We start from the raw sequence: 25,393 nt of genomic DNA on the forward strand, positions 1-25,393 counted from the left end.
GTTCCCTGCCTTGCTGGTTTTACAAAGAGCTTTCATTCCCTGCCTTCCTCCTTTTACTTTCTGTTTTTCCTTTTTTATTTTTATTGATGCTGTGTTGTTGTGCCCTCCAACTAATTAATTTATCAGCTTTTTAGAATCCATTACCAGTTAACAACATTTGTTTCTTGTATAGAGTTACCAATAAAAGCAGCTGGCAAATAGTTTTCCTTCTTAAAGGAGGCTTCAGCTGTTTGATCCCATTGCCTTCAGTGTCCCTCAGAGGCACACTAAAGAGCAGCCTGAACCTAGTGAGGACTTCAGCAGTTTAGTTCATCTGTGTCCTATTTCAAATTACAGTGGGCTTATTGCAAGTGGGCCAAATTTGCGAAGATTTGCAGCAAGGCTACAAGAAAACAACATAGTTAATAAAGAAGTCTTTTTATCTTTTCTTTTTTCTCATTTCCTAAAAAAATAGAAATACAGGAGTATAACATGTTCCCATATAATTAACACAATTTATGAGAGTCTCAGTTTGTTTAGTTATCAGTTGTAGATTCTTCCACAACTGCAGCTACTGGATTCAAGTATCAGAGTAGGGAAGATACAAGAATCCCTTGATCTCAGTGACAAAGTGACTCTTGAATAAATGAAGCACTCTTATTACAGAAATCAGGAAAGCAATCCTTTGTTTCATTCTCTGGTGTGAAATAACATTTCATAACACCTAAGTGTTTATTTGAAGGTGTTTCTCATTAGCCTGATAATGCCACAAATACATTCAGTACAATGTAAGCAGTAATAGTTAATGCAAAACACCAGGGACTAAAAGATACATCACAGAGGGCTGCTAAGTGAAGGCGTAATAAAGAAAATGTTAGTATGTTAATATTTTAGTTGTAAAGCTAGTTAGAAGGAGTTGCATAAGCAACACAAAGACAGTGCTTTGAATTTGCATGTCTTGCTCTTCTGCATTTATTTCTATACATGTCTAGTTGAACACAATGTCATCATATACAATTTTACATTTTAAATATGTACAATAACATTGCCAATTTTCAGACTGATTTTTTGGCAGAATATTTGTGTGTTTTGTTTTCACTGTTGACTTTGCAGCATGTTTCTTTAGTTTGAGAAAAGCCATTCAAAGTTTCCTTTAATGCCATAAAGTTTACAGGCTATGTTCAAAATACAAAACACTTTTAAAAGTGCAGTTAAAATCAGGGTTTAATTTATTAAAAATTCATAAAGATTAAAAACCAGAAAGCTAGATTCTCAACAGAATATCATTTATTGTTGTTTTTATTTGAATTAATCTATAGCGATTTATCAAATTGAGGATCTTGCCTTTCCAATATAATATTAAGATAAACCTTGCTGTTAAGAATTATTTGTTCAAAGATAGCAGCTCCCTTTAGAGGATAGTAATAATACTGAAGTTTACCTATTCACTTTTTATAACATGTTCACAGAACAGAATGAAAAGCCATTCCATAAAAGCAGACTGAATAATAAAATCTAATGATTCTAAATTGAGGTATATTTATATAATACTGTTCTTTCTCTAGGTCTGTACTTGAAGGAGTGTGTGAAATGCAATCTAAGTAAACTTACATTACTACCACTTTGCTCTACTAGAGTTCAATTCTGCACTGTCTTCAAGCATGTAAAAGCAGCCATATGAATTATATTTTTAACTGCTGGCTTTAAATAAAATTAAAAAACCAACAAACTTGAAAGAGTTGGAGCCTAATATGGCTGGCCGCCTTTTTAATGAGTTTCAAGACATTCCAAATTTTGAATATTTTTCAGTTCTTTACTTCTGAACTGTTGATTATGAAAACTATTGCTCCTATTCTTAAAAATATCTGAATTCTTAAATGAGAATTAAACCTTCTGATGAATAGTGAATCAGTCCTTTTCTTAAATTAGTATTGCCATGCTCTGTTCAGGTTGGCAAATACTAAAAGGGAAATTTTGTGTGAGGATAAAAGACACCAGTTGGTTATGGTTAGTTTATTTTGAGTAACAAAATTTTGGAGAAATATTCTCTGTAACAGTTCCTTTATGGGCACAGCTTTCATTTACTTACTGATTCAGAGTGATATTTTCATAAGTGATTTCTGTAAGTGATTTGATATTCCCTATTTTGTGTACTGCGTATGTACCTCACTCTCACTCAAATAAAACATTTTCAAGTAGGAAAATAGGCTGAAGAATCAGGGATTTTATCACCTCTAAAATTTTACCTTTTTATCTTACAGTAGGTGGTTTGGAACAAGGGGAAGATATAAACAAACTTGGTAACAAAACATAAAGAGGTGAGAGCAAACTGCCTGGTGTACCTTTTGTTACAAAGGGGCGTTTTAGCGCAAAGGCTGTGTGAGCCTTGAAGTTTTGGTCACAGAATCTACTGAACTTGCAACACTGGTTGAGAATTGAGTACAAATTGGATGCATTCAGATGCAGCAGCAACTGCTTATTAATGGATTTTTTTTTCAGGATCAAAAAAATCCTTGTCCCCTGAGCCAGGGTGTCCATTTGTTAGCTTTACTTTGCTGTAAAGAATATTAGTAGGAGAATATGCAAAATAATTGTTCTAACCTCTTGTGAAGAAAAAAGCGGAGAAAATACATATGTCTGAAGGCAAATGAGCTCTACAAAAATAAGTTTTGACTGCTTCACCAGTGAGGCTAACAGTAATGCATCTTCAACCTTGAGTAAGAGTACTTTGGAATTTCACATCTTAGGAAAAGAACTATTATCCTGTCCAATAAATAACTATGGAAATGTACAAAGTAAGGAATAATTATGTACAGCATTGATAAAACAACCACCATATTGGCTTAATGAAATATAACAGCAGATATTACCTTTCTTTAGTGTAATGTCTTAAAATTAGTAATAACTTGTTCTGCTCAGATCTTAACTTACACAATTGCACAGTTCCCTTTCTTTGGATTATTTCTTTAGGCCACAGACCATTTCCATTCTTCATCTGATGAAAAGATGTCATTCCAGACTGTGTAAGACTTTACATCATCTGGATCCTTGCTGCCATGCAGGTATTTCAGCCTGCCAGGAATACAGCTTCATCAGAGTCCTTGCCACTGTCTTCACTAGGCAAGCAGCCACCTCCACTTGGGGACCTACAGCTTAAGTCCTCCACACCAGACTCCTGGTCACTGTTGGCTGAGAGGTCAGGATCAGAGCTTTTCAGGTTGTCCTGTGTTAAAATCAGAGCGGAATCTTCATCCCCTTGAGAAGGGCTCCGGGATGGGAATGATTTCAGATCACTGCTATACTCCTGGGGAGTGTTAGCTAAGCTGTTGTTGGAGGTATACAGTCCAAACTGTTTGCTTCGGTCTTGTTGCTTACTCTTGACTTTATTATTACCTGATTGTGATTTCTGAAGATTTGCTAATCTCTGAAATAAAGGAAATAGGATTTACCATGTGGACACATTTAGGGCCCAGAAATCCTCTTATATGTCCTTGCTTTTTTATTTTAAAATAAACTTCCAGAGCCCAACCCACCCTTTAAAACTGACTATTTGCATTTATGGAATATGAGAAGTGCACAATTTGTCACACACCAATGCTGAATTACAGCATTCTTCTGAGCTACAATTCCCTCTGAGTTACAGAAGGATTAAACTTTCAGTAGTACTTGTGCATCAACAGAGGTAAAATTTATCCTTAAAGAAAAAATGTCCACCTTTATGTCTTAAATGCAAAACATTCCCAATAGTTTATCTGAGAACAAAGAGGATGGCTGAACATCCTCCTTCCAGAAAAGGATGTAATGTGTAGGGGACTCTGCAGCATATGGAGCTGGGTTTAATTTATCATCAGTTACCAAGTCTGGGGTATCAAGCTCAGCTGTTTATTACCTCTTGCAAGACTTCCAGCTCTTCTTCCAGCTGCTGAGTTTCTTCCTTCACTGCCATCAGATAATCAGTAACTGACTGTCGAGGATGCAGCCCCTTTTCAAAGCGGTTGTACATGCCACTCCAGAACCTGGAATTGATGGCAAGGTCAGCAATTTTCCCATTTGGTGAAGTAGTCTCATGAGACTTAAATGCACACCTTTTTTTTTTGTTTTTTTTTTTCCCCAGACACATATTGTCCTAAATGATCTATCCACACTTTTTCATCATTAGAGTGCATACACATAGGTTCATAGACTATTTAGCAAAGTTCATGGTTCGTTGGCATTTCCTCCATCCTGAAGGTGCAATTCATAGGCAGCTGGACATAAGCAGCTCAAAGTAATTCTGATAGACAATAGAAAGAAAGATGAATGTAGTTTAGATCACAATTGAGAAAGCTCCACTGAATGCAAAACTTTGCAAGCTTTTTTTTGGGTATTATTGTTCTACACTATGGGCTTTAGAGCAATGTACCTATAAAATAGCCAATGGTAAAGACAGTTTTTCATATTTGTAGTTCTTAATTGTTGTTCAACTTCCCATGAACTCAACTTTGGAATTCTGTGTTACTCTGGTGCTCCTCCTGCCTTGCTGGCATAGGGCCACAGGCAGGCCCTGAGTGCGTAACCAGTTCACCAGACAGGTTAAGTAGCCCAGCCCTGCTGTCAGCTGCAGCTGTCTGGCCAAGGAGCTGACAGATATTTTTGGAGCCCGTGCATGCTGCTTGGTAGCTTATTATTCCTATCCCAATAATATACTATTTAAATCACATTCCCCCTTAAGTTTATCATCTGATAGCTCATGCTCAGAAATCTTTACGCACCCAAGTAATTAAATTAAAATCAACAGGATTACTTATCCATTGGAGGATCTGCTGTATCAGTACTTCTTTTATAAATCCCACTATCCCAAAGAATACGATTAATTACTATTTTTAAATTGTTTTAAAGTGGATGTGACCAGGTATATAGACATGAAAGAATTCAATTTCTGTCATTTAGGATTTTTATTGATGTTTTAACAGGTGCTATTACTTGCAACTGGAAAACAAACTGACCCATGTTACTTAAATGACAGTTTTAATGAATTTCTATTCAAGTTCTCCCAAAGTGTGTTAGGAGTAATGGCACAATTAATTAACTCAGAATGTTAATGGTAACATTTCTGAAGTGATGGCATTTTGTTGTATTTTGAAGAAATATCAGGAAAAACTTAACTTCGTTTTACCTGATATAACACTATAGGCAAAGTCTGGGGTTTTTTTACAAAATACTTGTTTTAGCAATGAAATCATATGATTTCTTGAAAAGATCCTTTTTACTTTCATCACCAATTGATCTAAACTAACATCACGTAATCTTGGAATGGAAGAAGTTAAAGCAACTGTAAATTTAGAAACAACAGATGACAACAGGACTGAAAGAGGCATTTCTCAGTGGAAGAAGTGAGTAACCTTGAAATTAGGACACACAACTATCAATATAGCTTTAATCTTAATCTTCTTTTCAGACTAATACTCTGTTGTGGAATGGTGCAGAGGTGTTGGCTGACTATGAGCACACAAGAAACAAACATCCTGCATCTGAGACTGAATTTACTCTCTATAAACGGCCTTATAGACCAAGAAATACTTATATACAAAGGTATTCTGTTCTGTACTAACCCATGCAAGTGGTACTACCTACTTGTACAAGAAGTTGCATGGAGCTATCTGTGGATGCAGGGTCCCTTGGGTTTGACTGTGGTCTGACCTGTATAAAGGATTCAGGTAATCAGCACGATTTTTCCACAAGTGAGCCCACAATGAATATGTTCGTTCTTTGATTCTGAAAAACAATACATTAAATAAAAATATATTAAAGGCTCCATTACAATTCAGGGATAGCTAAAGCTTAGATGCAGCATTCTTATCCTCCATACTTCCAGTTTACAATCAGCTTCCTTGACAGAATTAGACTTAAGTTACAAGCATAGAGAAACAGAGACCCATATTCCCTTGCAGGTCACTAAAAGCAAAATCTGATCCATTTCCTATAAAGCAAAAACAGCTAGAGCAAGTAGGTGGAGACACTGGTTCCTTTGTGAGGCGGAGAGGATCATTTCCATAAAGTGAGCTTTCAGACAGATCTCTGCTCCAAAGGGATCCCCACATTTAAAAGCACTCCCGTCCCACTGAGCTGCAATTTCTTACACAGTTAGCTCTTGGGACGTGGTGATCTGTGAAGGTTTTGATTTTAAATGGATATTCACTGTGGCTGCTCGGCATTTGAGCAGTGAAAAGGAGCAAATGGCAGCAGCCAGCAGTAACCGGCACCTCCTCTCATTGCTACTGCCGATATCATCAGGGCTGCTTGAGAAAAGCAATGGATGTCATCATGTATCAAGGACCCAGGGCCCTGGGAAGCAGATACAAACATGAGCACTGCCAGGAATATGATGCTGTCTTTGTTTGGGCCTCAGGGCAGGTAGATTAATTCATAATTGCTCTGGGGCCAGAAGGACAGCAGAAGGACAGTCTGCTGACTCAGTCCTAGGGAGGGCTACCAGACAAAAAGGCTGTTCGTAAGGAAGTACCTAAGAGAGCAGGTAAAACGTCCTGACATGAGATCCAAAGACAAACACAGAGGAGCACATTAAAACACAGAGGAGCAGTAACTCTTAAACTGATGACTTAACTAGAGTTACCATAATTTCATATTGGAGTTAAAGGGCCAGCTTGCCTTGTATTTAGTCAGGGCTGCAGTAAAGGCAGGCCCACATGGCTGAAGGGATAATGCTCTTGTCAATTTTCACTAATCCCTGTCACGCACACCATGGATTATGCTCCCAGCACAGCTACACTGCAGAGGATCAACTTTTTTTGGTATTAATCTGTGTTGCCAGAAGACAACAGGCACCCTGTGCCTTATGAAACACATGCATGCAAACTGGAGAATGTCTGACTGCTCAATACACCACCAGCCACAGACCCCATGCATAAATATGCTACTAAAGAAAGCATTTTCATACTTCAGCTCTCTTCTCTCCTTCTGGCTGTTACACAGGAAATTCCCAAACTGGCAAGAATAGATATGATGCTGTATGTGGATGAGGAATCTTTCATTGAATTCAAAGGCACAAGGGAACTGTTCCATTAGCTGCCAAACACATTCGATGAACTGGTCAATAACAGGTGATATCTCCTTTGGATCTCCATCTAAATTGCCATACCTGAAACAAGACAAGATACATCCAATTATAACCTGAATTCCTGTAAGAAAACTGAATTAACTCTAAGGAAAACAAACCCCACATTTTTAGTATGCAAGGTACATCCTAGGCATTCATTTCTAAAATCTCAAGTATTACTATATTTTTACTTAGAAAAATGATGCAAGAATCGTGAAGTAGAATGGAGGCAGAATTAAAAACAAAAAAGCCCCTTTTACTGGGTATTTTGTTATATGAAAGCTACAGAAAGCTGGCTGCTGCATAGCCATGTTTTAATGCTATCAGTATAACTTTTACCAGTAACACAAGTTATCAGAAGAATGGCTGAAATGACTTAATGACAAAAGCGTGTCGGAAGACAGTTTCTTAATAGTAGATTATTCCCCAAACCAGAAAACTGAGCAGGAGAGCTACCTGCTCTCATTATAACATTAGCAGAAAACGGGTCAAAGCTGCCCTCTCTTGGTGAAATTTTATGAAGTGGGAAATATTTACATGCCACTGAGACTGACAAGTGAACATGAAACTTTCTGTGCATAAAAATGCCTCTTGGAACCACTTGCAATGAAGAAAAGGAGACTGAAAATAAAATACGCATAGAAGTAAAAGGCATTTTGTAAGTCTATATAATAGGAAGAAGCATTTTCAATCAATTATTCTCCTGAGGGGGTGTATGTGCATTTATATTTCCACATGCCAACAGAGTAGAATTTTATAAATATCTAAAATTGAAACTTCTATTACCATCAAAGAAAATACAGCAATATTGCACAGCAAACCAAACCTATCAGTGGTTATTGCATTTCATAATACCTTTTGCCACTGATAATCAAAACCAACTGACAGTATCATATGAACTGTAGTAATTCCTATGGAATTTCACAGGTGCTGTGAAGATGCTCAGATTTTCTGAACTTTGTTGGTTTTTTAAACTATAACAAATTTATATTCAAATCAAGCAATATAATGTAATTAAATCCCAATATAAAAATTGCATTTTTTATTATTAAAGAAAATAGAAGTAAAGTCATGAAAGAAAGAAAAGTTGAAAATGTACCCCTGTTTAAATATATTAAGTCTTCAAACATTTTTCATTACATTATAGCATTTACATTGGATTGATGTTCAAAATAACTTGTTCAAATAAATTACCCACTTTGCCTGACATTTCTGAGCTGGCTTTTTTAGAACAGACTGTAACAGGAAGTGCATATATTATGTAATAGATAACTCACAGACATGCCTAAGATTAAGTACTGCCTTGGAAGATGCAGAAGCCCCTTTGATGAACAGGGACTTATGTGGGGGGCCTTGGCACTCAGAGGAGATCTGCTGGACTCCAAAGGGGTTTTGCAAGCCAAACACACACAAATACTCACATGGACCTCTCACTGCTCACAGCAGCTGCAAGAGCTGCACACAGGACTCCCCTTAGCAGTTTTGGAGTGCATATATAGAAATATTTCACTCTGACTTTTCCAGGCAGCTAAATCTCATAGTTGGAGAAAAGGGTATGGCCGTTTCCTGGGGCATTCTGTTGCTGTGTTTTGTAAGGCAGCAACAAAGAAGAACTGGAATGGCAGCAGATACAGACTACATAAACATATACATATATAGAAAGGAAAACCTTAGCACTGCCTTACCTGTGGTTAAATTTGTGGCCAAAGGAAACCCAGTCTTTTTCAATTAACACCTGAAATGAGAATATTGCATTCAATGTTGGGGAGTGGAGCTGACATGTTGAAGCAGGCAGAAGGGTGGTGTAAACAAGAAGTGTTGGAATCCCAGTTAATTCTTAGAATGATCAGAAAAGTGGCAAGCAAGAATGATGTAAGCAAGCAATATTAGAATACTAAGTAATTTTCAGAACTGGCAGAAAAATAATGAGCACTGCTTGCCAGCTCAGGGAAACGCTTCACAGATGCAGAGAGAGTGCCTGTATTTCAGCACAACTTCAAACATCTTGTTTCATTGCTTTCTAAAATAGAACTTATAAATGTCTCAAACATCTTTTTAACATGTGACCAGTAACTTGATAACCACTTCTAGATGCTTTACTACTGCTGATTGACCTGGGAAAGGAACAGATTTTCCAATATAGCTGCTCATTGCAATCTAATATCTAGAAAAGACACACTTCTGACACTCAAAATTAAAATGTTCACTGCAAATGAATATAAATTCTTGCTTTCACAAAAGCTCTTTGGGCTGTGAGAAAGTTTCTTGGTCAAGGTTAGGGAAAAAAAAACCCCAAACATAGGTGACTGACTGATCCCCCCCTTGAATAATGTTTCATAGAGAAATTGGGAGACTCTAACGTGAACATATAGAAGCCTTCCCCCCCATTTTAAAAAACAAAACAAAGCAAAATAAAAGGGTATATTTAAGGACAATTTATTTCCTACTTAAAACAAAGATATTCATCTGAAGTGATGCCATACTCCTTCATTTACTCTGAAAAAGAACCCGCTTACCATGAATCCCTTCATGGTTCTGTAATATGGATCCAATAGAAGGCTTGCTACAGAGCAAACCTGGGCTGTCCTATCCCAGCCATCAGAGCAGTGAACAAGCACACTCACACCTTCCTCAGCCACAGCCTAAGGATACAGAAAAAGTCAGAAATTTCACAAGCAGGGAGGAAGAAAATGGCAAGAGAGAAAAAGTAAGACAAGAGCCATAGAGAGAGTATTAATTTGGAAACTGCGAAAGCTCATTCATTTTTTACTCTACCACAGAGTTCTTAAATAAAGTTGACCGTCTCATTTGAAAATCAGTGTTATTACTCTAATTTGAAACATTTTAATTCACCCCAGGCCATGCAATATGGTGGTTGAGAATTACCTGTTTATGCTCCACTACAGGAAGATGTGGGATTCATTTCAGTTAAAATACATCAATCTGCCAGAGCAGACAACTACCTACAGCAAATTCAGATGCTCCAACATATCTCATGCCACTTACATGCCACTAAGAGCATAGCCATACTTGCAATATGGCTCTTAATTTTTCATCTTGATGGTAATGTCATTAAGGGCAATGACTGGTTCCAATGACATCACTAACCTGGACATTATTGCAGCACACTGCATTACACTGGTGACATGCTGTAAAGGCTTCTGGGGAAGCTTGTGGTAGTGAGAAACTTCCACATCTAATAAGCAAGATTCTATCAGTATTTTTAATGTAATAATCAGGGAGAGAGGATTCCATTTTATACATAAACACATAAAGAAGAAATTGTACCGAGTTCTCCAGAGTCTGGTGTTGTATTATTTTTAGAATTTGAGGGTTGGTGGTTGTTTTTTTTAATTCTAGGGGTTTTGACTTTTATCATTTCTAAAGAGAATTGAATTTAGGAAGTATAAAACAAAGTAGGTTAGGAAAAATACTGTAGGGGAAAAAAACCCCATTTAAGTTAATTTTGGGCTTAATAGGGAAAGAGAAATAATAATAAATTACCTATGTATATCTCGAGAGACAAAAATAGTACCCCTGTGGGTGGAAGACCAAGAACAGAGAACTGAGAACTGTACAAATAAGAATGGGTCAAAATGCATGTCAGAAGGCACTAGTCTAGCAAGCATATGCACAAAGGATAATAAGAGTAACCACTGGGAAAAACTGCAAAGCTAATGTAAATGGCCTTATTTCTATGAGCTAATGAAAAGGAGTAGGCCTGGGAGTAACAATACGTGAATTTATTGCACAGTCGCTGTTCAGGTAAGAAACTACAGTTGCCTACTGAGAAGGAAGAAGCAAAGCAAGAGAAACAAGCAGGTAGTGAGGAGAGAAACCCATGAAGTTTTATCTGTATAGTTGTGGGCAGTAGGTCATGTGAATAAAATGGCCAATAAGAAATTGTAATCTCAAAAATAAGAATTGAAGCAGTAAAAGGCAGAGCACAAGGTTGGGGGCAACAAAATTAAAACTACTTCTGGCAGATGACAAATGTCTACATTACTTTGAGGGGAGTAGGGGAAATAATTTCTTATTAAAGCCAAAACTGTTTTCTGGAAGAATTTTCAAGTATATAAAAGTAGAAGCTGCTAAAGAGTTTGGCCATGGTAATACACCATGAGTTGGTTCAAGAGGTGAATTTGGTGAACTGAAATATCAGAAGGGATAACCCAGTAGCTATATATTGTATATAATATAACATATTATACATTATATATAGCTATATGTATATATTACAACTACCACTTCCACAAAGAAAATGTCCAGAAACCAGCGGAGGAGGCAGGGCAAATAGGGAAAGAAACAGTAACAATCACTCTCCGGGAGTAAAGTAAGGACATTCAAATGTCCGCCACAACAAGACACATGCTAGTAGAGGCTTCAGCACAAAAGAACACAAGATTTTGTTTACTATTTTAGAAAAATATCAATACAACAGCACCTAAGAATCATCTCTCCTCATACACAGAGCACTGCAAGATGGGTTTTTTTCAGGTATAACATCACTGAAGAGATAACAGAAGTTACCCATAAGCAGAGAATTTGGTCCTCATTTTCTGTGTATCTGCTTACTCCAAGTTTTGTTCTCATTTTACACACTTTACCTTCGCAATAAAAATGCCAGCGTCCATAATGGCTTTGATGTGCTTCAGCCAGCCAGAATTTTCTAGGCCCCACAGAAAGTCACTCATTGAAGGTGATTTCAGCTCACAAACTGCAAAATAAGATACATTTTAAATGCATAGTAGATAGAGTCCCTTAGGCTTCATTGACTGTTCAGCCTTGGAGTTACCTCTTCTTCAGATATCCACTGTGTAAAATATGCATCTTTTGAAAAGAATGCTCATGTTTTGAACATCTCTGCCAAATTTAACCTTCGAGAAACATATGTATTTGAGAAATTGGGCTGCATCAAATTTCACCCAATATGTTGACTTAATTTAAAAAGGAAAGCTGTCATAAAACCTATTGCAAACAAATTCAAATCCATCCTTCTCTGAAGCATGTATTTTCCAAAATTGTGTTGGGAGGAAGTTTTCAAACCCCTGGGAGGATTTCATGTATTTGATGATGAGGGCTTGGAAACAGAAAGCATTTGCTTTCTGCTGTTGGACAGGCAGACAGACACCTGAGTGGTTCCCCTGCCTCCTACTCCCAGCACCACAGATGATGGTGCTTGAGTTAAAGTGGTTCACTCCACAGTTCTCCATCCCTGAATTAAACCTTATTAAAGCTTCACTTGGAGTCAAAAAGTATTCTGATGGTGAGGACAAGACATAATCCATCAAGGAAAATATTTTTCTGAAAATCTTCCAAACGCTATGCCACATTTGAAGAAAAAAAAAATATAGCCCAGTTTTTACTCTAAGTTCCTATTCTGCTTTATCCAAGTATCTATTTTTTTACTAATAAAGAGTTTGTGGTATCAGAAGAAAAAAAGCAATCAGAATCTAAATAAGGCACCTCAATCCAGCAAAAAACATACTGAATGAAATTTTCTGCAATCTATTTTCAACAGTAAGATGCTAAAATCACCCTTAAAAAGACTACATCTTTATTTTGATCCATGTAGAGTTATACTGTCTTTTAAAGAAAAAATATATTAGCCAGTGAAATTAATTTTCAGAGTACAGTGAAAAACATCATGTCTTTTACTGAGTTAATGTATGATCTGTCAATTACTAATGTCTTAGTAAGTCTCTTGTGGTCTGGAAATCTTAAAAGACTCAGTTATTTATGGCCATTATGGCCATTGGCCAATAGCTTTATTTTCCTTCAGTGTAATTGAAATTTAATTTTACAAGCCAAAGACAGAGGTTATACCATATCTGAACTATCTGATTGTCCTAACTCCATTTAGTTCAGAAGCAAAATGGCCTAATGTGTCCATACAAAGTCTTGCAATGTTTATATGTTAGGCCCCTTCCAGATGGTTATTTTAAAAGTAATTTTTGGAGGATATTTTTAAAGATGCAGAGATAGCAGCACTGAAAGCAAACAGCTTTCCACATGATTAATGTTTCTGTGCAGATGGAAGCATGACCAATTAGTGGCTGAATACTGGCTGAAGCTGCTGTCTCTATTTACAAAAGCCCAAGGTAAAGGCTGAAACTGTGCTTTGCTCATTCCCAATCCCAAATTGGAGTCAATATTTACTGACCACTTCACTGTGCAAAGTTCATATTGTCCTAAATGCATACACTGGACATTTCACATGACTTTGGCAACTAATCTGGACCCTAGTACTGAGTTCAATTATGAATTCAGTTATCCCAAAGGGAAAGGGCATTTCCATCTCAGCAAAAAAGGTACTAAAGTCTTAGAGAAATATGGCCTGCTTCATGCACAGGAAAATCAAGAGCCAACAGGCAGAGCTCTGGGAATTCCAGCAATGCACCCAAATCTCAGAGTGGGAGGAGGAAAAAGGGCACACGCTGGAAACTGTCTCTTCCACCAAAAGTACCAGAGGGGTGTGCTGGACTAGTCCCCCATTCCTGGCAGGACAGCCATAAGCAGAGGAAGGAAGAGTTACTGTGGGCCAAACCCACTGGGTTTCTCCCTGCCTGATCTGTCCTGGAAGACCAAGGACCAGAGAGCTGCTCCTACATCACAGCAAGTGCTGCTCCTGGTCTGAGGAGAGGAGAAGCTCATATTTGCTGTTTAAATACAGACAGGGAGCATGTGGGGCCATCAGCTCAGTGCACAACACACAGGAGTCAGGTCTCAGCTGGGCCTGGGTGTGCAGCACAGCCCTCCCCATCCCAAGTGCCAACAGCAGCCTCAGGCAGACCTGGGATCTTTAGCAAGAAAGGTCCCTGTGTAACGTCATTCTAATGTTAAAAACTGTTTCAAGGAAGTTTACACACAGGATCAAAATTATCTCAAGGTTCTTCACATAGACCCATCTATAAATGGAGAAAAATAAAAATCCATACTATATTAAAGGCAGCAGAGATAATTTTTTTTTCTGAAAGGAACTTCCATCATGTTGAAATGCATTTCACTTCCACGATACAGTCAAATCTCAACATTTTTTGCATATTCTGAAAAAAATCTTATTCTAAAAATTTCATCATTTTATAATGCTGTTATAATTAGCCAAAAATCAACATTATACTAGGGAAAATATATGTTAAAATAAGATAAATTGGCTTGAAATAAAGTTACTAAAATCAAAAAGCTGAAATCAGTTTTTCAGCTACTAAAACAAAATAGTATTTTATTTATTAAGAAATAAATTGTTATTAATTTTAACTTCTAAAATAAAATATTGATATTTTTATAAGTATAAATTATTTCCTCAGCTTCCCCCCCCAAAAAAATGAATAATTAAGTGAATACATTCCTAATATAAGTGCATTTTCTAATGGAAAACTGAATACTAAATTTTTTTTTCAAATTTTCTTAACATTGGAAGTTATTTAAAATTGTATATTGCAAATAATCTGCAGTCTGGCATGTGAAGATCCTCTGTGCTTCACTTCTGCTTAGCACCAGTAAATTGAATGAAACTGGCCTTGCATTTCAGCAACACATCTAGCCAACTATATCTTGATGTCCTCTTTCATGCTGTATGCATCTAAGCAACAATACAGCTCACATTAATCTAAAATCAGTTTTCATCAGCCTCATTTGTCTTTTCAAAGGTTTTATGCACCTTATAAAGTCTTAGTACAGATCATGAGCAGCAGACCCACTTTCTAAAGAGCAGTATGATGCTTTACTTGAGATTCACATAGGTACAGTGATATTGCTATCTTATTTATGTATTATTTTAATTATTTACATATTTTTATTGATATTGATAATACATCACTAATTGATAATTATTGATATATTATTGAGGTATTAATTGATAAAAAATTAAAGTAATATTAAATTTTATCATCCTTGACAGTCTCTTTGGTTCTAGGTCTCTTTGTATGCTCAAGTCAGGTAAAAAGTCACCAGAAAAACAGATTAAGAGACACATACAAATGGAAAAAGATAAAAAACTACCTAGCATCTTACATGAGGAAAGCCCTAGTACACTAAAAGTCATAAGATTTTTCTTTTAAAAAGTTCTTAACTTCTCTGATTTTTAATCTTATCAGTCAAGTTGCTACACGAGAGATTTCAACACAGCCAATATAAAATCCAGTAAAAATGCAGATGTTTTAACCATACAGCTTATTTGAAAATAGATGCTAAGGATTTGTGCCCTCCAAGCAGCCTGAAGTGTTAAATAGATTTCAAGTTACCTTGTTACATGCAAGTTTTGGCCATGGACCAGTGTCATGAACTTCTGTCTCAAAAATTATACACAGTACTGCCCATGCAGCCAGACTGGTTGTTTACTATTTTAACATTGATAGTTTTGAGTTGAACAAATAAAGGGACCTGTTTACTCATCCAGCCTATCTCCTAGCCAAACAAGACTTCCTAGTGAACAAAAAATCTGTTTTCCCCACCACTGTTTTCCTTAGACCAAGAAAACTCTCATGAATAGATGTTTTACCTGCACCCCACTTTAATGCTGGTTTCCATAAAATGCTCTAATTTGAAAATAGAGCATGGCTTCCCTATCATGGAAAATTTAAGCACTTCTTAGATTTCAAATTTACATTTGCATGCACTCAGTGAGAGACAGATGAAGTGTAAAAGAGCATGGGCAGAGCATCAAGTCAAGAACAAGATAAATGAAGCTGATCTGGGAGGTGATGGAAGGTGTTGTTGATGTACCTGAAGTAAATATGGAGACATGGTGGGGTGAGCACTGTTTCCTATTTGCTTGTTAAAAGACAAGGATGGCTTATTTATCCTTGCTTTTTTCCCAGATGACCTCTAAACAGTTACGTACTGCAAATATGAAATGGCAGAACAGTTTTGCTGGTTTAAATACTGCTAACTATTTATAAAGCAAATGGCAGTGATTTCCATGGGATATTGAAGGTGATGAATTGTTACACTCATTGACTGTAAATTTCATTACTAGACCTGATGTGATACGTTCTATGCAGGGCATGAATAAGTTTCTGTTAAAATTCACAGTCTAAAATGCTCAACTACCTTATATGAAAATCCCACCATAGATTTTCTGAGCTTTAAAAAAAAATCAGTTGGTATTTTCCACTAGCCTTGAAGTCAGCAATAAGGGATTTTTTTTTCATTTCACCATCAAAATGTAAATTTCAAAAAAAGACAGAGTAGCAGTAAGGTGTACAGAATTAAAATTAATTTTGTCATTAAATGATATCTGGATTTCAGCTAGGAAACAAGGTGTTTTCACAATTAAGAAATCACCAACCAGAATTTGCCATGATGCTCCATTGCACAAGTCCCATTAGCCAGCAGACAGCTGCATGCAGCTGCAATAGATAAAGATTGCTTTCCATGTTCTTTTTTTCACTGCTGCTGATTTCAGAGCAGCTATTCTGATTTCTTTGACAGAAGGATCAATTATTTTCCTCTAGTTCCCAATGAAGATCCCAATGAATATTACCTTCAAGCATCTTCTGCAGACTATTTCTCATAACATGGATGTTCTCAATGCCTATGAATTGAAACTTGATGTTGGAGTAGTTGTCTTCATTTTCATATCCCTTCCCTGCTGCTCTGTTTGCCATTGCATTGAGCTGAAAAACAGGGAAAACTGGATGAAAACCAGTAGCAGAATCTTTTCAAAACAAACCTTGTGGTCTACAGCAATAAATCAGAGCGGTTTAAGTCAGTCACAAATAGGAAGCATTTGCCACAGTGCCAACACAAGGGGCTCTGAATCTGGGATCTGTTCACAGCCTCTTGCAGGGCGCTGGGCTGCTGAGTCTCCGATATTCCTATTTCACACCCTTTGAGTGAAACTTCACTAGTGAAGTTAAACACAAAGCCCTCATGGCTTAGGCAGGATTCCCCTGCAGGAGCATAAAGGTTTTAATGTAAAGGGCAGTTTTGATTTTATGTTGGATCAGCATTATGTTTACCAGCAGAACAACCCAGGAGGTGGCAGTGTCTCATCTGCCGTGCCACTGGCTCAGAGCCTGTGCGCACTCTAGTGTCGCCCAAGTCACTGAATTTTACTGCTCTAACCATCCAAAAGCTGATACAGCTTACTTCTTTGAAGCTTGCAATAATGAATAGGGAGCTGGAGTAGTTTTTCCTAATTTTATAGTTACTTGGCTCTTGTTGAGTAAGACTACAAAATATTTGAATTGACAAAATTACCACAAAAATTTCCATCTGCAATGCACAGCTATCAAAGGAGTTGCTGTGCCTCAGCAAAAATACTTTCAGCTGAAAGTTTTGTCTTCAAATCTGTTACTTGCTTCCTGGCATGGGAAAGTGACTACATACTTCTTTAGTTCAGTTTTCTCAAGCATAAAATTAAGGCTGTGGTTAATGTTTATTTTCCCCTTTTTGGAACCCTTAAGTGGGAAGGAAAACTATCTGCCAAGCTCCTTATGCCAAATTGTGATCTTTGGGCTGAAAACTAAAGCTGATAAAAATTAATTGAGTACTTTTACTTTTTTTAATAAGTCTTTTTAGCTAAATTATTCTTTTATTAAGTACCTATCTACTTTTTTTCTAATTTTTTTTAGCAAAATCTCACAGTGCAATGGAAAGAAATTGTCTTTTTGCATAAAGTCTATGCTTTTCTGTGAAATTCATGCTGTAGTGCTGGGGGCCTTCAAAGTTCCCAAGAAATATGAAGGCTCTGAGAGTGACAAAGCAGCTCAAGTGGCAGAACCTCCATGCCTCCAAGCACAACTCACAGCTTCTGCTCAGGAAAGATTTAAGAAATAAATAATAAAGGATTTAGACTCCACTGGGCATCAATTGGACAAAAAGTGACTAAGCTTCATTTCAGTGAGAGCCAATGCTCATGAAAGAGTAAAAAAAGTCTCTCTTAGGCATTGCCTAGGGGACAAGAGGCTGTGCAGATAACTCTGTCTCCAGTTTATTTCCCAATAGTGCAAGCAGTACTATTGAATCACTGCTTCCGTGGTCACATCTGAAAGTCACAATAATATATTTCAGTGCTTAGCTGATGGCATCATGGGATATAAAAGAATGTCTCCTTTTCTGACCTCTTCCACCCCCAAAACACATACTCCCAATATTCAATTTTAATTTGGAGCCAATATACACAATTGAGGATTGATTGTCTGATGCTGTCTTTCCTCAAACCAAGATGAAGAAGCCCAGCTTTTTGACATTATATGTCAAAATAGGCTTCCAAGGACCAAACCTGGTATCTTAACTTTCCAAGGAAAGAGCTAAAAAGTTATATTTGTGGACCATCTTTAGGAGTTGAAGCATTGCATGAATTTCATGACACAATAGAAGAAACCACACTCTGGATAGGAACCTGGGCAAAAATCCAACATTTTTGATTTATACGAATCTTGGGCAAAATTTCTTTTAACTTGTAGTATGCAATTCAGGAAAGAGCAGGAACAAAGAAACTCCATTCTTGTCTATCACCATCAGTCTGCTGATGTTTTGACTATCAATGGACAATAAAAAAAACATACAGCCTGTGAACGGCATGTCAGTTAAGGACAGAGTCCTCTGTGTGACTTGCTACAAAGATATAAATTATCTGCTGAATCCTAATCTTTCTCTTTTGAAGTTGACATCAGTGTTCTTGTATAAACAAAATGAGGCAGTCTCTTTCTGCAGCAGCCTATAGCTTCAGGAAGAAGGATCTGTACGGATGAGTCTCAGCCACCACAAACCCCAGAAACATAAATGAAAAACATCTATGCTCTAACTAACCCAGTACTCAGCACATTAATACCATTAACTGTTCCTGCAGCAGAGCAATCTTATCACAAATATCCTTTCTTAAAGGGCAATCTGAAATGGCACTCTTCGAAAGTAAATAAATATAAGGTTAAATTTGCAAGGCTTTCTAACACTCATTTATTTTAAATACTGTCAGTTGCCAAACTTTGCAGCTGCCACAATATTTACTAACAAGTTTTCCACATCATCTACCAAAATTCCATCTGCTGCTCTTAAAGTAGTTGTTGTGAAGCTATCTAAATTGTGCATGTCCTTGATTAATCTCAGTGAATATTAAGATACAGCCTGTAAAGGCAGAAGACCCCACTTGCAAGATTTCCTGGCATTTTCTTTAATCTGGAAGATAACCAAATCCAGTCTTGTTATAATGTGTTTTAGTCATGAACACTAAGTCTACATTAGCTTCTTCTGTGATTACATAGAGAAATGACAGTGGCTTAAGTAAATTTGTATTTGATGATCCTAATATACTCAAATGAAGTGGAAGCAAAGCCTTCTTCCACAGACAAATCTTTTGTTTTGAAAATTATCAAATGCAATGAGGGAAGAGCACTTGGGAATACTGAATTGAAGGATCCATCAAGATTCATGATCTTTATAAGGAGCTGGTTCTTATGAGCAATGAGGCAAACAGCTTTTTAACTCAGGAATGCCTACAGGAATGGAAAGCCTTCCACCAGACTGGATATCTTATCTTTACATTTGTTAAAGGTTCCCTGAGGAACACCAGGAAGCACTTCCACTGATACCTATCCATTGCTATATGCTCTACATTTATAAATGCATTATCAGGTGCAAAATTGTAACAAGGCTGTATTTGGCATCTGGGATCACCGGAGCTTTGCAGGTCTGTCCATTTTTGCTGCACAGAGAGTAGTAGGAATCTGGTATACATATTTCTTTACATCAAAACTTTTTTTTAACAAAACAGTTAAGTGAAAATAAACAGTCTTCATCTCCTGACTAGCTCCTGAAAAAGCCAGCATTGCTGGAAATGGGCTGGCACTCATGGCTAAGTGAGCCTAATTCAGTCTCTCCACACCCTCCACAAAGCATGGGCTTTTTTCACTGCACACAGAAGATGTCTCAAAGTAATTAACCAGAAAAAAAATTAAAGGATGGGTCCTTCCTGTTATTACCTGGTAAAACATTATTAATAACCAAGTCAGTAAGTCATTAGCAATAAACTGACTGCCTTAAATAGGGAAGAGTAGCAATACCATCAGACAGGAAACAAGCTATAACTATTATTACACACAGAAAACTGTTAAACAAGCATTATTTAGGCAGATAGGTCTGTCATTCATGTCTAATGCCCTTTCTGAACACAATGGTACCAATCCTTTTCTACTGCTCATCACAATTCACTTGCTTCAGGACCACAAGTAAGCTGGTAGCATCCTTGTCTTCCCAACAAAACAGAGGGAACTGAAGGTGAAAGTAGTTACCAGATTACACAGCCCTTGGTGTGACTTGGGTCAATGAGAGATGCCAAGGCCCTCATTTTCTGTCTGCTGCCTCCCATTAGAGCTGTGAGCACTCACAGCACCTTCCCACCAATGCTCATGCCTTCAGTCAACAGCCATGCAGCTTCCTTGTATCTGCTCCAGCTCTGCCAGGTTTGCCCTTCCTCACTCCATTTCTCACGTTTCTCAGCTCTACTCACCTTGCCCTTGCCCCTCTGTCTTCTGATCTCAGGATAATGAAACAGCTTCCTTGTTCCTTTTCCTCCAGCATTTATTCTCCTTTTTTTTCTTTTTCTCATGCTATAGTTAATCCTATACCTACAAGGGATTCTGTGGAGGTTTGCCTCTTTAGTTTCTTTTCTTCAGAGGCTCTGGTAACTTCAAGAGGAAAGCTGCTGGTAGTATAAGAAAGAACATATCCCTACTCTCACCTCCAGATACTGAAGCCTATCTAGTCTTGAGCTGTTTGCTAGCGTGACAATTTTGATACAAAGTTTTCTTAGCTCCCAATCTCTTCTAGATCATTATTGAGTTTCTATATTTCTCCATACCATAATTTTTTTCTAGAGCTTTTTTCTTGGCCAGAGGTTTTTAATCAATTATAGATATAGCATCTGATGTCACTATTTATCATATTTCAGATTGTCTCTTAAAACCACCAAAGTGCTGGAGATATTTAAAGGTCTCTTCCATTCCTGTGATCTCAGTGACTTGTCTTTCTATAGCCTTATGCAGGGTTCATTGGAATTTTCTCACTTCCAGGAGAAATCATTCATGGAGAATTATAGTATAAGCAGTCAGAGGTTTGCAACATTACAAACAATTGTAAATACATCTTATAATGGGAATTATTTATGCCAGTCTCATCAGAAATATACTTACTTGATAGCTCCTTTGTGTGTGTAAAACAGCTACAACTACACATTATTTACTTTCCTGTACCTCGACATTTTGCTAAGAACAAGAAAAGGGAAAGGTTCAGTGTAAAGGAGAAAATTCTCCCAGAGATAATACCGTGGTCAAGGTTCCTAGTTAAGATTCCCCTGATAAATCCTCATATACCTGTGGAGTTAGACAGGTGCAACTAAGATCAGAAGTGCCTTGGTCAATCACTCAGGTTGTGTGTCTTCCCTAATGGATCCAGCCCAGACTCAGTCTTGCTATGAGCAAGAAATGCAATGTACTTACTTTGGGTCGAGTGTCAACAACATAGATGAAATCACTGCCTGGATTGGCTTTTCTGATGGCCTGGAGCATCTGTTCATCCTCAAGGCATCGAGCACTAAAGCCGGATAAAGGCTGGCTGCTTCTACATATGGAGGCCTGCAGAAAAGAAGACAAACAAACAAAAAACCTTACAGAATTATAAAGTAGAAATTATTTAGCATCCAGAAGCATTTACAAAACCAGATCATTAGATGTTTGCATAGATGTACAATTACATGAGAAAGGCAGAATGGTAAAATTAATAAATACATTCTTTTTAATTACACGTTAATAAATACATTATTTTTTTAAAGGCAAGGAAGCATTAAAACAATCCCATTGGCTCAAATTCAGTCTTGAATATGGATTTTAGAGCTATTTTAAGTATTGTATTTCCCTAATGTGGACTAACTCCTGAAAGGTGATATCTTGAGGGTGAGTACAGCCTTGAAATCATAAGAACATTGATATACCAGAAAGAATAGGTCCTTTTGTACTCACACTTACCAGGTACCAGACTGATTACAGCCAACCTATACCAGTGCCTGCTTTACTAAACAGCCTGACAGCATGAGTCCAGCAAACAAAAATGTATGACATGCAACCAGATCACAAATGATGGGGTATTTTTAGCACTGCCTTAGGAAAAAGACCTCACTGCATAAGAAGTGGGTCAGGCAGCCTGACTCCTGGAGTACTTGTATTAAGCAGGGCTACTGAAGGAGGCAAGAGAGCTTCTCCACAGACCCATCAAGACCACCTTCTTTCCAGATGAAACCAGGAAAGTAGAAACAAACTGTGAAATAGGCAGGCAATTTTTATTTTTGCTAGGCAGAGGACAGCTAGATTTACAGAAGGCAAGCGGATAATATGTGCACTTTCTAAGCACTGAACACAACCATGAAGAGAATCTGCCTACTGAAGGTCACAGCCTCTGCAGGCTGTCCTGCAGATTATTTATTACTGTGAGAAAGGACATGCTTTTTTCAGTCACATCTTTGAACTATCAGTAGTTACTCAGTAAAGTATGAGTCTTTCAGAGGGAAACCCAGAATTGTGTGAGATCCTGTTCATACTTTATTAATGGTTTTTCAAACAGGTTCTTGTTATTTAGAGTTTAGTCTTCTGATCAGCACATATTCCAGTGATTTATTACATGCTATTGCATAACTGAACAGATAGTTCCAGACTTTGATCTTATCATATTCACACAGACTGTGTAAGATGCGGAGGTGTCACATCACCACTGAATTTGTCAGGATGAAGGAGCTGTGTGAAAGTTCTGGCTATGAAGGACTGAATGAGTGGTACCTGTCTCCTCTGCATGCAGCAGGCTCTTCCCAAACTGCTGATAAATCTTACCCCTTTCCTGTCCATTACCCTATTTACTGGCAACCTCCAAACTCACAAGGAGGTATTTCCTCCAAAACTGCATTTCCTAGCTCTTTAAACTATAAATGTTCCAGGACTAAACACAATACTTCAGATCCTGGTACTTTGAACATTAACCTGAACTTCAGCCACAGCAGGGAAAACATTCAGGCTGAAACATGAAACTCATCCAAGATGAATTACTATATATTCATGGTAATCTACCTGACCCTGAAACCTTTTCTTTCACTGAGGTTTGGAAATGTCCAAGTGTTTTGAATCCTAGATATCTATATTTGGACATAGTTGATCGTGCACGTGATTAACTCTGAAAAATTTAACCTGAAGAAAATGTTTTTAAAATATTTAATTTATGCAGAGATTGTATTTACTATTTAAATCTTCCTATTCTCCACTTCATTGTAAATTTCACAGATCTTTATGGAAGCAATTCTCTGATGAAATACAGGGTAAAGGAGGAAAAAAAAAGTCTCATTCCTTTTTTCTGAAGCTTAAATCTATTATAAGGGCTGCTGTAAAGGCAAGACTCCATTGAGATTGTAGCTTATGATTTGTGCTTGTGACATTCTGCAGAAATATGTCCCAGCCTGTGTGGCAAATGCTACAGAAACCCTGTAAGCCCAGACTAGCTCTGTCTCTTGGAAGGTCCTGACTTTCCCCCAGCTCTAGGGAAGACCTCTCAGTGCCACTCTGGATTGAAGCAGGAGTCACACAGATCCTTTGAGAGTACAAAGGGGACATCATTCTCTAAACTGGTAATGACAGCTGAGCTAAGGCAGTCCCTAAGGGGCTGGAACACAAATGTAAAAACACCCAGTTTGGGGATCCTTCAATCCAAGGGTCTCCTTTCTCACCTCAGCTGCTAGAAACAGAAATACAAGTAGTCTAGGTACAGCCTTTGCTACGGAGAGGGGAAGGTGGAACTCCTCACTTGCAGACAAGGAGAATCTCTTCAGCAAAACCACAACACACTGCTCAGCCAAAATTTAGTAGCTGTTATATCCAACCTTTCTGTGTCTTTTCACAGACCTTTTCTTGAAAAGCTGCTCCTAATTCTCTAAATCATGCAAGTATAATTTCTGACTTCCTCAACCTGGTCTCAGGCTACCAGATCCAAAATTGCTGTGTTCTCCTCCCAATCAGCTACTAAGCCGCCTGCTACTGGCCTTTGCTGCTCTGCCCCCCGTGTGTCAGGGCCTCTTGTACTACTCCGCTCCCTTGTGATACAGGGATCATCTATTTTTTGTGTTAGCTGGAGGATGAAACTGGTTTTAAATGTCTGCATTAAATGTCTATTAATGAACTAATCACACTAACCAGCCTACACTAATATTTTTTTAATTAAAGAAACACCGATTTTGTCTTGCAAAACCTTACTAGAAGAATTATGAGGCCAAGGCCAAAATAAGCAAACACTTTGAGGTCACAAATTCACACTTACATTGTTGCCCTTGCAGTAGTAGGAAAGAGCTGGGAAACGCCTTCGGCTGCGAAATTTGGAACTCCCCACTATGATGTGTGCAGTTGCAGACTTTGGTACATAGACTTCTGTAGGATAGGAGTCACAGACCTGTGAAAGGAAACTCTGTTTGTTTGGTCTGCAAGGTACAAGTAGCATTAGCCATTTCCACAGCAAAAACAAAATACCAAGGAACTCAAGACCTCAGGGAATAATTGTTATTATTGTACACATATCAATGCCGTTTCTCAAAACATTATTTTGAAGCTGGAATGTGTTAATCCTAAATCACAGATGAAAAAACTGAAGCAAAAGGGTTGAAGGGCTGTATTCCCAAATGTTAATTCATGTCTTGTTGAGAACAGACAAGTTTAACATACATTCATCCCAGAAAGGATTTATTGTTATGTATAGCAAGGTTGTATTTACAACTGCAGTGTCCTCTGTAGCAGAATTTGGGAGTAAGGATGGGGGTGGGTGAGTGTCTCTGCTAGGAGGGGACAATAATGGGAGGGCTATAATAATATAGACAAATAATAATAGAGCCAATTTGGCTCTATAATAATAGAGCCAATTTTTCAGAAAATTTGATAATAAAAAAAGGACAAAAATATGGACATGTTGACAAGAAATTAAGCCACATGAAATGAGGCTACCAAAAGCCCTGACAATGCCTACCACTTCTGAGAGGAACCTGATAAGCCTGGAAAAAAAGCCCCAAATTACCTCTGAAGACAAGTGAGACCAGAGATGGAATCCTGTTTTTACCCCCTTTTCCTGACATTGTCTGTAGCATTCTGACCGGGGTCAGAAGGATATTCAGTATCTGCCTTTGACTTTGTGAGATGACTAAAGCACTAAGAATGGCCAGGATTAAATTATTTTCTCAGTCAAGAGATATGTAATGAAAGAGAAAGGAAAGGAAGGGCTCATGGTTACAATTGTTGCTGTGGTGAACTGGATTTTATTTATTATGACATTTTTTCTACACTTTATCTTAAAAGAGAT

The 25,393-nt window shown here is 37.6% G+C and overlaps 1 protein-coding gene across 2 annotated transcripts in view; it reads right to left on the minus strand.

Moving 5' to 3' along the window:
- Nucleotides 1-362: 362 nt before the first annotated feature.
- Nucleotides 363-25,393, minus strand: part of MTMR7 (myotubularin related protein 7) — a 42,387-nt gene continuing 17,356 nt past the window's right edge. The window contains exons 5-14 of one of the 2 annotated variants that reach the window (XM_030947158.1): nucleotides 24,368-24,496; nucleotides 21,517-21,651; nucleotides 16,560-16,692; nucleotides 11,683-11,792; nucleotides 9,592-9,717; nucleotides 8,761-8,810; nucleotides 6,917-7,117; nucleotides 5,593-5,733; nucleotides 3,869-3,995; nucleotides 363-3,403 (exon numbers count right to left, since the gene is read on the minus strand). In XM_030947158.1, the coding sequence (XP_030803018.1) occupies nucleotides 3,047-3,403; nucleotides 3,869-3,995; nucleotides 5,593-5,733; nucleotides 6,917-7,117; nucleotides 8,761-8,810; nucleotides 9,592-9,717; nucleotides 11,683-11,792; nucleotides 16,560-16,692; nucleotides 21,517-21,651; nucleotides 24,368-24,496 (1,509 nt within the window). In that variant the 3' untranslated portion in view covers nucleotides 363-3,046. The remainder of the gene's footprint in view (nucleotides 3,404-3,868; nucleotides 3,996-5,592; nucleotides 5,734-6,916; nucleotides 7,118-8,760; nucleotides 8,811-9,591; nucleotides 9,718-11,682; nucleotides 11,793-16,559; nucleotides 16,693-21,516; nucleotides 21,652-24,367; nucleotides 24,497-25,393) is intronic. The other variant, XM_030947159.1, reaches the window with a different exon arrangement.

The sequence above is a fragment of the Camarhynchus parvulus genome, chromosome 4, assembly GCF_901933205.1.
Source record: "Camarhynchus parvulus chromosome 4, STF_HiC, whole genome shotgun sequence".
Lineage (NCBI taxonomy): Eukaryota > Metazoa > Chordata > Aves > Passeriformes > Thraupidae > Camarhynchus > Camarhynchus parvulus.